Here is a 14,303-nt window from a genome sequence, read left to right as displayed (position 1 = left end):
CTATCATTATTCTGAATTCTTTTTCTGGAAGGTTGCCTATCTCCACTTCATCGAGTTGTTTTTCTGGGGTTTTTTCTTGTTCCTTCATCTGGTACATAGCCCTCTGCCTTTTCATCTTGTCTATCTTTCTGTAACTGTGGTTTTTGGTCCACAGGCTGCAGGATTGTAGTTTTTCTTGCTTCTGCTGTCTGCCCTCTGGTGGTTGAGGCTATCTAAGAGGCTTGATGGGAGGCTCTGGTGGTGGGTAGAGCTGACTATTGCTGTGGCGGTCAGAGCTCAGTAAAACTTTAATCCACTTGACTGTTGATGGGTGGGGCTGGGTTCCCTCCCTGTTGGTTGTTTTGCCTGAGGCAACCCAACACTGGAGCCTACCTGGGCTCTTTGGTGGGGTTAATGGCAGACTCTGGGAGGGCTCACGCCAAGGAGCACTTCCCAGAACCTCCGCTGCCAGTGTCCTTGTCCCCACGGTGAAACAGAGCCACCCCCCGCCTCTGCAGGAGACCCCTCAACACCAGCAGGTAGGTCTGGTTCAGTCTCCCCCAGGGTCACTGCTCCTTCCCCTGGGTCCCGATGCACACACTACTTTGTGTGTGCCCTCCAAGAGTGGGGTCTCTGTTTCCCCCAGTCCTGTCAAAGTCCTGCAATCAATTCCCACTAGGCTTCAAAGTCTGATTCTCTAGGAATTCCTCCTCCCATTGCCGAACCCCCAGGTTGGGAAGCCTGATGTGGGGCTCAGAACCTTCACTCCAGTGGGTGGACTTCTGTGGTATAAGTGTTCGCCAGTCTGTGAGTCACCCACCCAGCAGTTATGGGATTTGATTTTACTCTGATTGCGCCCCTCCTACTGTCTCACTGTGGCTTCTCCTCTGTCCTTGGATGTGGGGTATCCTCCTTGGTGAAGTCCAGGGTCTTCCTGTCAATGATTGTCCAGCAGCCAGTTGTGATTCTGGTGCTCTCGCAAGAGGGAGTGAGAGCACGTCCTTCTACTCCGCCATCTTGGTTAATCCTCTCCACTTGCTGAATTTTATTCTCACCTTACAAGTTTGAACTTCATGCCTATGAAGTTCAGAGATGCTAGACCCAAAGAGGATAACGATTCCATCAAGGAATACACAAATGGTCTACTGAATTGAAAGGTAAGACTTCCACATGGTCATTTTGGGCTCCACATGCAACTGAACCAAAAGGAAGAAGAGTGGGTTACTCTGTTGGCTTCAGCAGTTGATCCCAACTATCAAGAGGAAATTGGGCTATTGGCATATAATGGGGAAAAGGAAGACTATACCTGGAACCCAGGGAATTCTCCGCGCTGCCTCTTAATACTCTACGTTAATTCTCAGTAGTGCAGGTTAATGGCAAATTACAGCAATCAAAAAAAAGGCTGGGGTATTGAGGACTCAGATCCCTCAGGAAAGAAGGTTTGGGTTACTCCACTTGGTAAGAAATCTACTGATGTGATGGCAGAAGACAAGCGGAATATGGAATGGGTAGTGGAGAAGGAAGCCACAGATATCACCTATGGTCTTATAACAAATTAATTACAAAAAAGATTGTAATATGTATCTTTTCTGTTTGTTATATGTATGTATTTATTTGGAGATATTAACCATTTTCTTTTCATTCTCCATCTTACCATTACTGGAGGTTAAACTTAGCCATTAGTCTTTATATTACAGTATATTCAGTTGCACTATGACTAAATCTGAGGAGTAATTAATATTGCCAGCTATAAAAACAATTACTGTTGGGACTGAATGCCTCTTAATTTGGGGAAAGTATGAGAATTTCTTGGTGTGTGGAAGTTCAAGTGAGTGTAAGAGGTACATATAGAAGCTGGGTAGCCAAAGGAGGGATATGCCAGTTATCAATTTACTGCCTCTCACCTCTAAATCTAGACTTTGTCCAAGCTTTGTGAAACTTGGGCTTGAAAGTATACTATTTCTCCTTTGCCAGCTGGCATGATGTTAGGCCTTGTCAGTAGAGAGCACTGGAAGGACACCGTAAGAAGGGATTTTTTTTTCTTGCTCCTATGGTGTGATGGCCAGTTGGAGGCTTCTGGTGGTATACCCAGTTATGCACACCCTCCAGAAAGTTTCAACAGCACCCCAGCAGGTCTTGCTCACACACTAGCAAGCAGCCTCCCAGTGAGACTCACCAGCAACCCAACGGGTGATTTCTGCTTAATAGCCTTGGCCTGAGAATTTCTCCACCATCTAGTAGGCCATAGCCGAACTCTCTCCATCAAGATCTGAATCTCAGCATTGATGGAGCGTCCCCCGAGTTTTTTCCTTTCTTGAGTACTCAGCTGAGAGGCAGTGGCTGCTCCCTGCATCTTCTATTCCTGTATTCTTTATAGGAATTCTTTTTACCAATTTAAATTTTTTATACTAAATTGGCGAATATCAAGAATGACTTTATGCCAATAAGTTTAACTACTTAAATGAAACGGAATTATTCCTTGAAAGGCACAAACTACCAAAGATTACTCAAGAAGAAACAGATAACTTTAACTTTACATCTATTAAAGGCACTGAAATTATATTTAAGAATCTTCCCACAAGTAAAACTCCAGGCCCAGATGGCTTCATTTTTAAATTCAACCAAATATTTAAGAAAGAAATATTACAAACCCTACGTAAACTCTTCCAGAAAACTGGAGAGATGGGAACAACTTTCCAACTCATTCTATGAGGCTAGCATTACCCTATAAAGAGTTCACAGTGTATAATTCCATTTACTATATAAAATTCTAGCCACTGCAAAATCAATCAATAGTGACAAGAAGCAAATCAGCATTTACTTGAGAACACAGGGATGGTAGGAAGAGATGAATTACAAAGGGGAATTAGGAAACTTTGAGATTATGGATATTTTCATTATCTTGATTATGCATGTGGTTTCATAGCTCCATACTTATGTCAAAACTCACACTGTACATTTTAAGTATGTATTCTTTAAATATGCTTTAATATAGGTATAAAATATACCTTAAATATACCATATCAAGCTGTAAAAAAATTAATATAATTTACTACATTAGTCAAATAAAAGAAGAAAATCATATGACCATTTTGATAGGCACAGAAAAAGCATTTAATACAATATAAAACACATTTATGATAAAACTCTCAGCAAAGAATAGAAGGGAACTTCCTCAATCTATTAAAAGATATCAACAAAATCCTACAGTTGATATACTTAAAAATGAAATATTGAGCTTTCTTTCCTTGAGGTCAGAAACAAGACAAGGATGAGTGCTCTCACCACTTCTATTCAACAAATATACTACAGATTCTAGCCACTACAATACAGCAGGAAACAAAGTAAATAAAAGGTATAAAGATTTGATAGAAGTATAACTGCCATTTTCAAAGATGACAAGATTGCAGATTCTTTAGGACTATTTAGGCACACAATTATCATAATTCATATGTGAATTCAGCAAGATCATTACACATAAAATCAGTATAAAAATAATTTTATTTCCACACACAAGCAGTTAGCATTTGGAAGATGAATTTTTTTAATGCCATTGAAAATGCCATCCAAAAACATTAAAATATGTATTTTTAAAAACTAATGAAATATATGCAAGATCACAACACCAAGACTAAAAAATAGATATTGCTGAAAGAAATTTAAGAAGACATAAAATCACAACATTGTAAAGAATTATACTCCAATAAAGATGTTATAGAAAAAAAAAGAAAAAAAAAAAAAGAAGACATAAAATCAAGGTATATAACATGTTCATGAATTGGAAGTCCTCAACTTTATTTGAGGCCAATTCTCATATTTGACCTAAAGATTCAATCCCAGTTAAAATGCTTGCAGGATTTTTTGGAAGTTGACAAGCTGCTTCCAAAATTTAAATTAGACAAAATGGTAAACCAGACAGACTAGTTTCTACACAGCAGCTGAAGCCCTGCTTTGAACAATCTCAACCACTGATTGGATTAGGTAATCTATGATTACTAGTGCCTCTAACCACTTGTCAGAATCTTATGTAAATCCTCGCTAAAAGAAGATAATACCATCAAAAACCTTAAAATATCTCTACAGTTTTCATACAAAATGTCTGACACATTAAAAAGTAACTACCTATATAAGTACTCAAGACAATCTGATTAAAAACCAAATAGATGTTTTCCACAGAAATAAGAAAACTGATTCTAAAATTCATATGGAATTTCAAGGGACCCTGCATAGACAAAACAATTGTGAAGAACAAAGTTAGAGGACTAACACTTCCCAAGTTCAAAATTTACTACAAAGCTAAGTAATCAAAACAATATGATACTGGCATAAGGACAAACATATAGACCAATGGAATAGAATAGAGAGCCCCAAAATAAACCCTCACATACACGGTCAATTCAACAAGGTTGCCAGGACCATTCAATGGGGAAAGAGCAGTCTTTTCAACAAATGGTGCTAGGAAAACTGGATAGTCATATACAAAAGACCTTACCTTACACCATATATAAAAATTAACTAAAAATACAAAAAGCCCTAAACGTAAGACCTAAAACTATATAAATTCTTAGAAGAAAACATAGGGCAAAGGCTTCATAACATAAGGCAAAAGCTTCATGACATAGACTTGGCAAGGATTTCTTGGATATGATACCAATAACACAGGCAACAACAGAAAAAGACCAACAAATTGGACTTGATCAAAATTAAAATGTTTCGTGCATCAAATGACACTATCAACTGTGTAAAAAGGCAATTCATAAGATGGGAGAAAATATTTGTAAATCACACATCTGGTAATGTGCTAATACCCAGAATGTACAGAGAACTAAAACTCAACAACAACAAATAAAAAACAACCCAGTTCAAAAACAGGCAAAGGACTTAAATAGACATTTCTCCAAAGAAGATATACAAATGGCCAGGAAGCACATGAGACGATTTCAACATGTCTAATCATTAGGGAAATGCAAATCAAAACCACAATGAGGGCTTCCCTGGTGGCGCAGTGGTTAAGAATCCGCCTGCCAATGCAGGGCACATGGGTTTGAGCCCTGGTCTGGGAAGATCCCACGTGCCACGGAGCAACTAAGCCCATGTGCCACAACTACTGAGGCTGTGCTCTAGAGCCCGCAAGCCACAACTGCTGAGCCCATGTGCTGCAACTACTGAAGCCCACGTGCCTAGAGCCCGTGCTCCACAACAAGAGAAGCCACCACAGTGAGAAGTCTGCACACTGCAACAAAGAGTAGCCCCCGCTCGCCACAACTAGAGACAGCTCGGGAGCAGCAATGAAGACCCAACGCAGCCAAAAATTAAAAACATAAAATAAAATAAACCACAGTGAGATACCGCTTCACATCCATTAGGCTATTATCAAAAAAACAGAAAATAACAAGTGTTCACAAGGATGTGGAGAAATTGGAACTTTTGTGCATTGCTAGTAGGAATGTAACATGGTGCAGCCACTGTAGAAAACAGCAAGGCAGTGCCTCAAAAATTAAACATAGAATTACCATACAATCCCACTCCTGGTTATATACTCAAAAGAATTGAAAGCAGGGTCTTGAAGACATATTTGTATACCCGTGTTCATAGCAGCATTATTCAGAATAGCCAAGAGGTTAAAAACAACCCAAATGTCCCCCAATGGATGAATGGATAAACAAAATATGTTATATACATACAATGCAATATCATTAATCTTTAAAAAGGAAGGAAATTCTACACTATGCTATAATGGAAGAACCCTGAAGTCATTATGCTATGTAAAATAAGACAGACATACAAGCTAAGTATTGTTATGATTCCACTTATTTGAGGAACCTAGGATAGTCAAATTCATAGAGCCACAAAGTCGAACAATGCTTACCAGTGCTGGAAAGAGGGGAAATGGGAGGTTATTGTTTAATGGGTACAAATTTCCATTTAGGATGATGAAAAAGTTCTGGAGATGGATAGTGGTGATGGTTGCATAACAATGTGAATGTACTTAATGTCACTGAACTATACACTTAAAACTGGTTATAATGGTAAGTTTTATGTTATATATCTTTTACTACAATAAAAAATAATTCAAAAAATACTAGAATTCACCTAAACCTTTAAATGAAGTGTTATGGTGAATAAGAATCATACTTTCATAAAGTAAAATTCACAACTTCGGTTAATAAATAGTATGTAAAATATATTTATACTGCCTAATTTTCTTTTTTATATGAAATATACTGAAAACCACAAAAAAGGTGTACAAAAACCCACCCATAATCACTGCATAAAAATTATTTACTGATCTTGTAGGGCTAAGATAACACAGTACATTTTACTAAACAATTTAAAATTTGAGTTTTCTGTAATTACTTGCAGCAATACATAGGTATAATTTGTTCCTTCCCTTCCTTCATTATACTTATTTATTCATTTATTTATTTTGCTAGGCACAAAAAAGCAGAAAGATGGCAAATCTCTGCCCTCAAGGCATTCACAATTTTGAGGAAGGCAGCAAATAAACAGTTAAAATATTAATCAGTGGCATAATAAAGGTATGCATGAAATGCACAAGGTATTATGGGGTACAAAAGAAAGAGCCCATGAAACTGCCTGGTTAAGACAAAGAAGGCTCCACAGAAGAAGTGATAAATTAGCTCTCTTCAAAGACAAGGGAGGAAAGGCATTTCAGGCAGGCGAACTGACATATGCCAAAGCATGGAATCAGGCTTAGCATGTTTGGTAACCTGCACATTGTTCAGGATGTTTAGAACTCAAGGTATGTATGAAGGCGTTATAGGAGAGGATGTCAACAGAACAGACCAATATGATGAAAAGCTTTGAATGCCAGGCTAAGAAATTTGGAGATACACTGTATCCTTTGAAATATTTTGTGAACAGAAAAGACAAAGACAACTACAGCAGTATTGTGAACGAGACTAGGATAGAAGAAAGAAGGCTACTGCAATACCTCAGGAGAGAAACAATACTAAGGAAAGAGCAAAGAGATACAGAAGTAAGGATAAATTCCATTTAATCCAGGACTTTGTAAATAATTAGATGTTGGTACAAATGAACTTATTTACAAAACAGAAATAGAGTCACAGATGTAGAAAACAATCTTATGGTTACCAGGGGGGAAAGAGGAGGAGGGATAAATAGGGAGATTGGGATTGACATATACATACTACTATATATAGAATAAATAACTAACAAGGACTTACTGTATAACACAGGGAACTCTACTAAATACTATAAGTGGATATACGTATATGTATAACTGATTCACTGTGCTGTACAGCAGAAAGTAACACAACATTGTAAATCAACTATATTCCAATTAAAAAATAATAATATTGAGCCACTGAATCAAAAAAATAATAATAGATGTGACTCCAAACACAGGCACACACACACACCTGAAGCACAAGTTTCACAAATAATACTTACACTCATTATGCACTATTTATTCTAATATTTTTTCTATTCTTTTCATTAAAAAAAGACAGACACAACTAAATTAATTTCAAGACATATCAATGAAAATAAATAGAATGTAGGGTAGAAAAATAAAACTCAATCATTTCAATAAAGACAGAAAAGGTAAAGTTCAACTAACTGTATGTGTTTACAGACACATATTGAAAAATTGGAAGAAAAAAGTGTATTAGTGAAATACTGAAAAATAAAAGCTAGTAAAGCTACATTAATGTCAGATAAATAGATTTTAAGGCAAAAAACATTAGAGATAAAGAAGGTCACTATATCATGATAAAAAGGGATACTTCACCAGAAGACATAACCATTCTAAATTAATATAGGCTTAATAACATTGCCTCAAAATATTTTCAGCAAAAATTAACAGAAATTGTGATATTAAAGATCCAAAAACAGTGAGAAATTTTGACATAACTCTTCAGTTATTGATAAATCAAGAAGATTGAAAATTAGTAAGGATATATAGGATTTGAACAGCACATCATAACAAGCTTGATCTAAGGTACGTATATAAAACCCTACATCTGTCAATTAAAGAATATACATTCTTCTCTAGGAGACACAGACCATTTAAAATACTGTACATGAACCAGGCTCCAGAGCAAATCTCAACAAACACTAATGAACTAATGTCATGTAGTCCTCAACTTTAAAATATTAGCTTAAAAAAAGAAAATCACTGTGCTAAATCACCAAATAAAGAAAGTAGATAAGAAAAATGAGAGGAGGCTGGTTTGCAAGAAAGTCCAAAGAGGCTCTAGAAAGCTCTCTCTTCCTGCCATGTATGGCATAATCTTCTGTATTTTTGCATGTGTTTTTTACAACGCTTTAAAAAGCAAGAAAAATACTCTTAGCTTGAGGGTCATACAAAAACGATCTGGCCTGTGGTTTGCAATTTGCTTACATCTAGAAGAAGGTCCTCCTCATTCTGTCATATGTTGTCTCTGCAGTCTGATAGCTGGCTCCTTACTTGCTCTTCCTGAAAATAAATCTGCCAGTCAAAAGTGCTACCCAGGTACATCTGCAAACCAGGAAGCAGGCACTCACCAGAACCCAACCAGGCTGGCACCCTGATCTCAGACTTCTGGCCTTTAGAACTGTGAGAAATAAATTTCTGTTGTTTATAAGCCACCCAGTCTATGATATTTTGCTATAGTAGCCTGAACTAAGACCCTAGATTTCTTCCCATTACAATGATTCTCCAAATTTCAGTACTCTGAACTCTTTCTTTCAACTTATTCACTGCAGCATAAAAGACATTTAGTATACAGACAAGTATTAAGTATACAGCTTAACAGAACACATACTCTGACTACAATGCAATTAAATTAGATATAAATCTTAAAGGATAACCAAAAAAAACCCCCATACGTTAAAGAAGAAATCATAATGGAAAAAATTTTAAACTGAGTACTGAACAACAGGCTATAAAATTTGTAGGAAGGAGTTAAAATGTATTTGGAAATTTTTAACATTAAATACTGTCTGTTAAAAAGAAGGCTAAAGATCTGAAGACCAAAGTTAAGGACTCACAATGCCTGACTTCACTTATTATAAAGCTACAGTTATTGAGACTATTTGGTATTGGTAAAAGACAGAAATACAGATCAGTGATTTAGAATAGCCCAGAAGTAGACCCACACATATATGGTCACTTAATTTTTGACAAAGATGCAAAGGCAATTCAACGGAGAAAGGATAGCCTTTTCACCCATATAGCTACACCAAGATCAAGATACAAAATGTTACTATTTTTTAATTATTAAATTTATTTTTTCTGGTAAGCATTTTGGTTTTGTTCTATGAATGCCACATGCCATATCCCCTTATAAAGAATCCAGAATGAATATATCGTAAGATTAAGTGAACCCTGGGAGTTGTACTCAAAGGCCATTTCTTTAATTTTTTCCTAGTTGTATGACTTTTGGCAAGTCAGTTAATTTTTCATTTTCCCTTTATTTTTCTATTTCCTTAAGTCTCCTCTCCCCCTTTTCTCTAAGGTTCTTCTGAGAATGAAACATGAAAATGTAAATAAAGAATATGGTCAGTAAAGAAATTTGGGGGGATAATGGAAATGTTCTGTATTTTGTGGTGGTGGTGGTCCCACGGATGTAAACATTTGTCAAAATTCATCAATTATGCACTTAAAATGAACGTAGGGACTTCCCTGGTGGCGCAGTGGTTAAGAATCCGCCTGCCAATGCAGGGGACATGGGTTTGAGCCCTCGTCCAGGAAGATCCCACATGCCGCAGAGCAACTAAGCCCGTGCACCACAACTACTGAGCCTGTGCTCTAGAGCCTGCGAGCCACAACTACTGAGCCACGAGCCACAACTACTGAAGCCCGCACGCCTAGAGCCAGTGCTCTGCAACAAGAGAAGCCACTGCAATGAGAAGTCCACGCACTGCACGAAGAGTAGCCCCTGCTCGCCACAACTAGAGAAAGCCCATGCATAGCAACAAAGACCCAATGCAGCCAAAAATAAATAAAGAAATTAATTAATTAAAAATGAATGTAGTTTGTCATACATAAATTATATCTCAGTAAATGGATTTAAAAATGTAAAATAATGTAGAAGCTCCTGGTGGGTGAGAAATAATTGCTAATTTGTTCCTTTATCCCCTTCCTTTTTTACCTGAGAGGAAAAAATGCCTATTTTTAAAAACAGTCACTCACTATTCCCTCCATGAAAACTTCTAAAAACTTCCTGAGATAATTATAAGGTTATTTCTCTGCCTCTCCTCCTCCACACTAAATCCCAATATCTTTCACTTTTCCTGTGAATTTTACTTTCCTATCCTTTAGTAAGATCTTAAATCTAGATTCTATACCTCTCACACTTCAGTTAAGTAACAGAAACAGAGTAATTGATGCACATGCTACAAAGTATCTTTAGATGTTAGCTCTGCTAAAATCTATGGACATTATTGGTAGTGCTGTTTTTCGTTCACATATTAAAAGAGGTTTACTATAACCTCCTTAAATCCTGTTCAACCAAACTCACACAAAGCCAGCTATACAAGTACTATTTTCAAGTCTTTTATTGATCACTGGCTATAACTATACTCCCAAAGTGGATAATATTATTTTAAAACAATAATGGCTAAGATACCCTTCTTTTTAAAATTTGCTGCTACCATTAGAAAAACTTAACTCTTCATTTTCTTTTTAATATATCAAATGAAGCTTTGGTACCAACACAGTTATCATGTATTATCAGTATTCTAAATGTATGTATTATCAGTATTCTAAATCAAAGCAAAATATCTCATGTTGCTTTTCTTACATTAGTGAATTCTATAGCTGTTTTGCCAGTAATAAGTATAGACTGTCTTCCCTAAATTGCTAAAATCATAGAGTTCACTAAAATGGATTAAAAAATCTGAATAGGCTTGAAGCTACCACTACCAATTTTCAAAATAAACACTTTTGAGATTGTGATTTGCCACTTTGCTTTGTTTTTATTTTAAAACCATAATTTTGTTCTATATAAATATGAAGAGTGTTCCTCACACTTTTTCATCTTATACTCTTTGTTCAATATTTATCACTTCTCAAAGAAGTTAGTAGATGATAAAAAATAAAATCACCCTCTCCCACAGTCCATTTCACTCACCTACAAAACGGGCTGGGAATAGTAGGTATCACATAACAAATCCCTCCATTCAGGCAAAATGACCTATGACTGGGACCACAGGGCTCTTCATGATCTAAAACATATACATAAATAAAATAGAGAAAAACAAATTATAGTTTTTCTAATAAAACAAGGAAAAGGACCAAGTATCTTACACTGAAGTAGTAATTCTAAAAATCAGAACGAAGACTTGTTTCTTAAAATGAAGGACTTAATCTTATTCCTTATTTGATAAGCAGGGACTTCTATTCCTTTGAGGAAAAAAATTAATCTGTCTTGAAGATATGGTCATTAATTATAATGGAGTTAAAAGCTATATTACAGAAATAGGGAATCTCTATACTAGATTAAAAGGAGGCGATTATGATCTTAAAATAAATAGTGGCTTTTCTCATTTAGTACATAGATTCTGCAGCTTTGCTTAGAGTTCTTCTGTCCCAAGTGTATATTTAGATTCCTATCTTTCCTTTAAGGTCTCAAATACATTAAAGTCTGAAATTGTTGTGGGAAAAAAATTTAGATTATTAAGTAAATTCTGATGTCCAAAATCATCTTTAAATATTTCTACATATGACAATTTTAACATCAAAAAAACAAGAATATAATCTTATTAGGTTTTGGTTTGCAAAGGAATTTTAGGTAATAACTAGTAACTATAAAGACATATCTAAAGTTCTCAGTAAAATTGAAAACCTAAGTCATCATCTGATATATAGCAAAAATTTTCAGAATATTAAGAAAATAAACCTCCATTTCTCTCTTGCTTCCTTTCTCTCCTCCTCTTTCTCCATCCTTTCTTCCTTCTTTATCTTTGACCTTTCCTTTATGTTCTTTCTCTCTTTGCCTTCCCTTTCTCTCTTGGTACCTCTCCTTCTTTCCAGCCTCTACCTCCTCCTCCACCATTAAAAAAAAAAATCCCACCAAAACCATCAGACAGAAAAATTTAGAAATAACATAGTAGAATTCATTGAGTCATTATACTACTGTATACTACTATTTATGATTAGAAAAGCAAATTGCTGAATGCTTTATCTTTTGGTCCTGAAGGGGGAATCACATTGCTTTAAAATCGCACATTGTTGGTTCCTGATTGGTTCTGTCCAGAAAGTGACATAGAATCTATTGTGAAGAAGAAAATGGCATTATTCCAATTTAGCATTTTAAAAAATAGCATACTAATTTTAAAAAGTTATCTAGCATTTATTTGCCACTAAGATATCAATACCCTTAAGATGTAACTGCTATAGAACCAGATGTCTTCACTATCAGAATTTGAAATTTTAAAACTTTCCTTTTACTTTAGAATTGAGAAGATTCTGTTTCACCATCACATTACAATTATAAAAGTATAAAAATGTAAAGAGGAAAACAGAACTACAAAGAATTTAAGTGGAAAAGAAGAAAGTAAACCAACCAGAACAAATCTTTTAGATTTTTTCTTTTTTACACAATGCCATGCTTCTTTACAACCAAACAGCTTTTAATAAGATAATTCTTACAACTCTTCAGGAACAATTTGGCTAACAAATAAAATCCCAGTTGACATTACATTATGCTAGAATCATGGAAGTCATCACATAGGGTTTCTCCATTGAGGGTGGAGTGTCAACTTTATCGCAGAATGTTTCCTGTGGCTGAAATTAATGTCCTTGTTTTTAATAAGATTACAACCAGTCATGACTCAGCACTTGCTATTTTATCAGTAAAGAATACTCATCTAACCTGAATCACTATCTCTGAATCTATTTTTATTCTGATTTCATTTACTTATTTGTAAAGTTGTTATCAGATTTAGAGTAAGCCAGAATTTGTCAGTTTGTAAAAAGTGATAAAATATAGGTCTAAAATAAAATAGTTTCATGTTATAAAGGAAGGTCTTTCAAAACCAAGGTATTCCATATTTCTAGGACAATTTTAGATGGGGAAAAATATAGCCTTGTGTTAATATACATTTGTTTTTTGGTTCTATTTCTATGTGACACACATTGACAAAAGTATAAACTTACAAGAAATTACCTGTTGGCATCTTAATTTTTAAATAGTTTCATTCTTGGTCAAAAGTTTAGGGTTGAAAAACAGCACCTAAAATTAACAATTTAGGAAAAATTATCTTCTTTTGAGAGCATTATAGAATGTCAAATATTGTAACAGTAATATTCTTTTAAACGATGAAAATAAGACATTTAAAGGCTAGGGACAAAATGCTTTGGTTAGAGCATCCGTTTTTTTTAGATACTTATCACATATCAATAAAAACATCTGAACAGATAAAACTAAAAGATCAACAAGCAGTATAAATGCACCAGATACAAATCATTGCCTAAATAATATAATGAATGTACTCTTAAATCTCTCTCTGAATAAACGTCTAATGTTTTACTTTTAATAAACATTGTTAAATTAGTAGTATACTATATGAGATTATATATGAAAGATATGAGTCAGTAAGTGAAACTGAATGACTTGAATTGACATTTTAACTTTTTCATAAAGCTTATTTCTAATTTGACTTTAACAGAACAACTTTCTATTTTTCAGTTTATTAAAAATGGCCAAAAAACACACTATAGAAAAAACTAATAGCATTTAAAAGGTTTGCATTTCTATAAAACTTTAAAAATTTTATAAAAGTACTTTCAAATTTACTGTAGATTGCACATTACATTTACCAATATACAAATGCCTTTTAAAAAATATCTGGCATCTAGCAAAGCAAAGTAGCTATATATGAAGTTATCTGCTATAACAGAAACAAAGGAATTACAAAATACAGTTGAAAAGATGACAGATTTATACTTACACTATGATTACATGCTCTCAATTTCTTTTTATAAAAGAGACTCACTCCTGACTTAAGCAGAAAGACTTTATAACAGAAATCTCAATCAACAACTTCCTATTAATACAGGTGTAATAATCAAGGCCTTCTCTCAAAGCCAGTCACTCTTTCTTAAACAGACAAGCAATGAGAGAGAGAAAGACAGAAGTTAAACCTATTTAATTTGAAATAATCACTGGCTCATCATATGAGTTTCTTTTTCTACAGAAACAAGGCTTACCTCAATAAAAACTCACATTCATACAAACAATAAATTTTGTTGGATATGCAGCATTTCAAAAGTTTTTGAACAATGCAGTCTGGAGCAGCTGTGCCTTGCCCTTTATAACACGTCAAAAATCTGATTTATATGGCTGCAGTGTGCA

At 35.0% G+C, this 14,303-nt stretch overlaps 1 protein-coding gene across 6 annotated transcripts in view; it reads right to left on the bottom strand.

Annotated features, from left to right (window-relative positions):
* Positions 1-14,303, bottom strand: part of NRG4 (neuregulin 4) — a 135,725-nt gene that overhangs the window by 73,534 nt on the left and 47,888 nt on the right. For all 6 annotated transcript variants that reach the window (XM_068537281.1, XM_068537300.1, XM_068537273.1 and 3 more), the window contains exons 4-5: positions 13,116-13,181; positions 11,079-11,172 (exon numbers count right to left, since the gene is read on the bottom strand). In XM_068537281.1, coding sequence (XP_068393382.1) covers positions 11,079-11,172; positions 13,116-13,125 — 104 coding nt within the window. In that variant the 5' untranslated portion in view covers positions 13,126-13,181. The remainder of the gene's footprint in view (positions 1-11,078; positions 11,173-13,115; positions 13,182-14,303) is intronic.

This window comes from Eschrichtius robustus, chromosome 1 (genome assembly GCF_028021215.1).
Source record: "Eschrichtius robustus isolate mEscRob2 chromosome 1, mEscRob2.pri, whole genome shotgun sequence".
Classification (NCBI taxonomy): domain Eukaryota; kingdom Metazoa; phylum Chordata; class Mammalia; order Artiodactyla; family Eschrichtiidae; genus Eschrichtius; species Eschrichtius robustus.
Note: the sequence above shows the minus strand (reverse complement) of the source record. Positions and strands in the feature narration are given on the sequence as shown.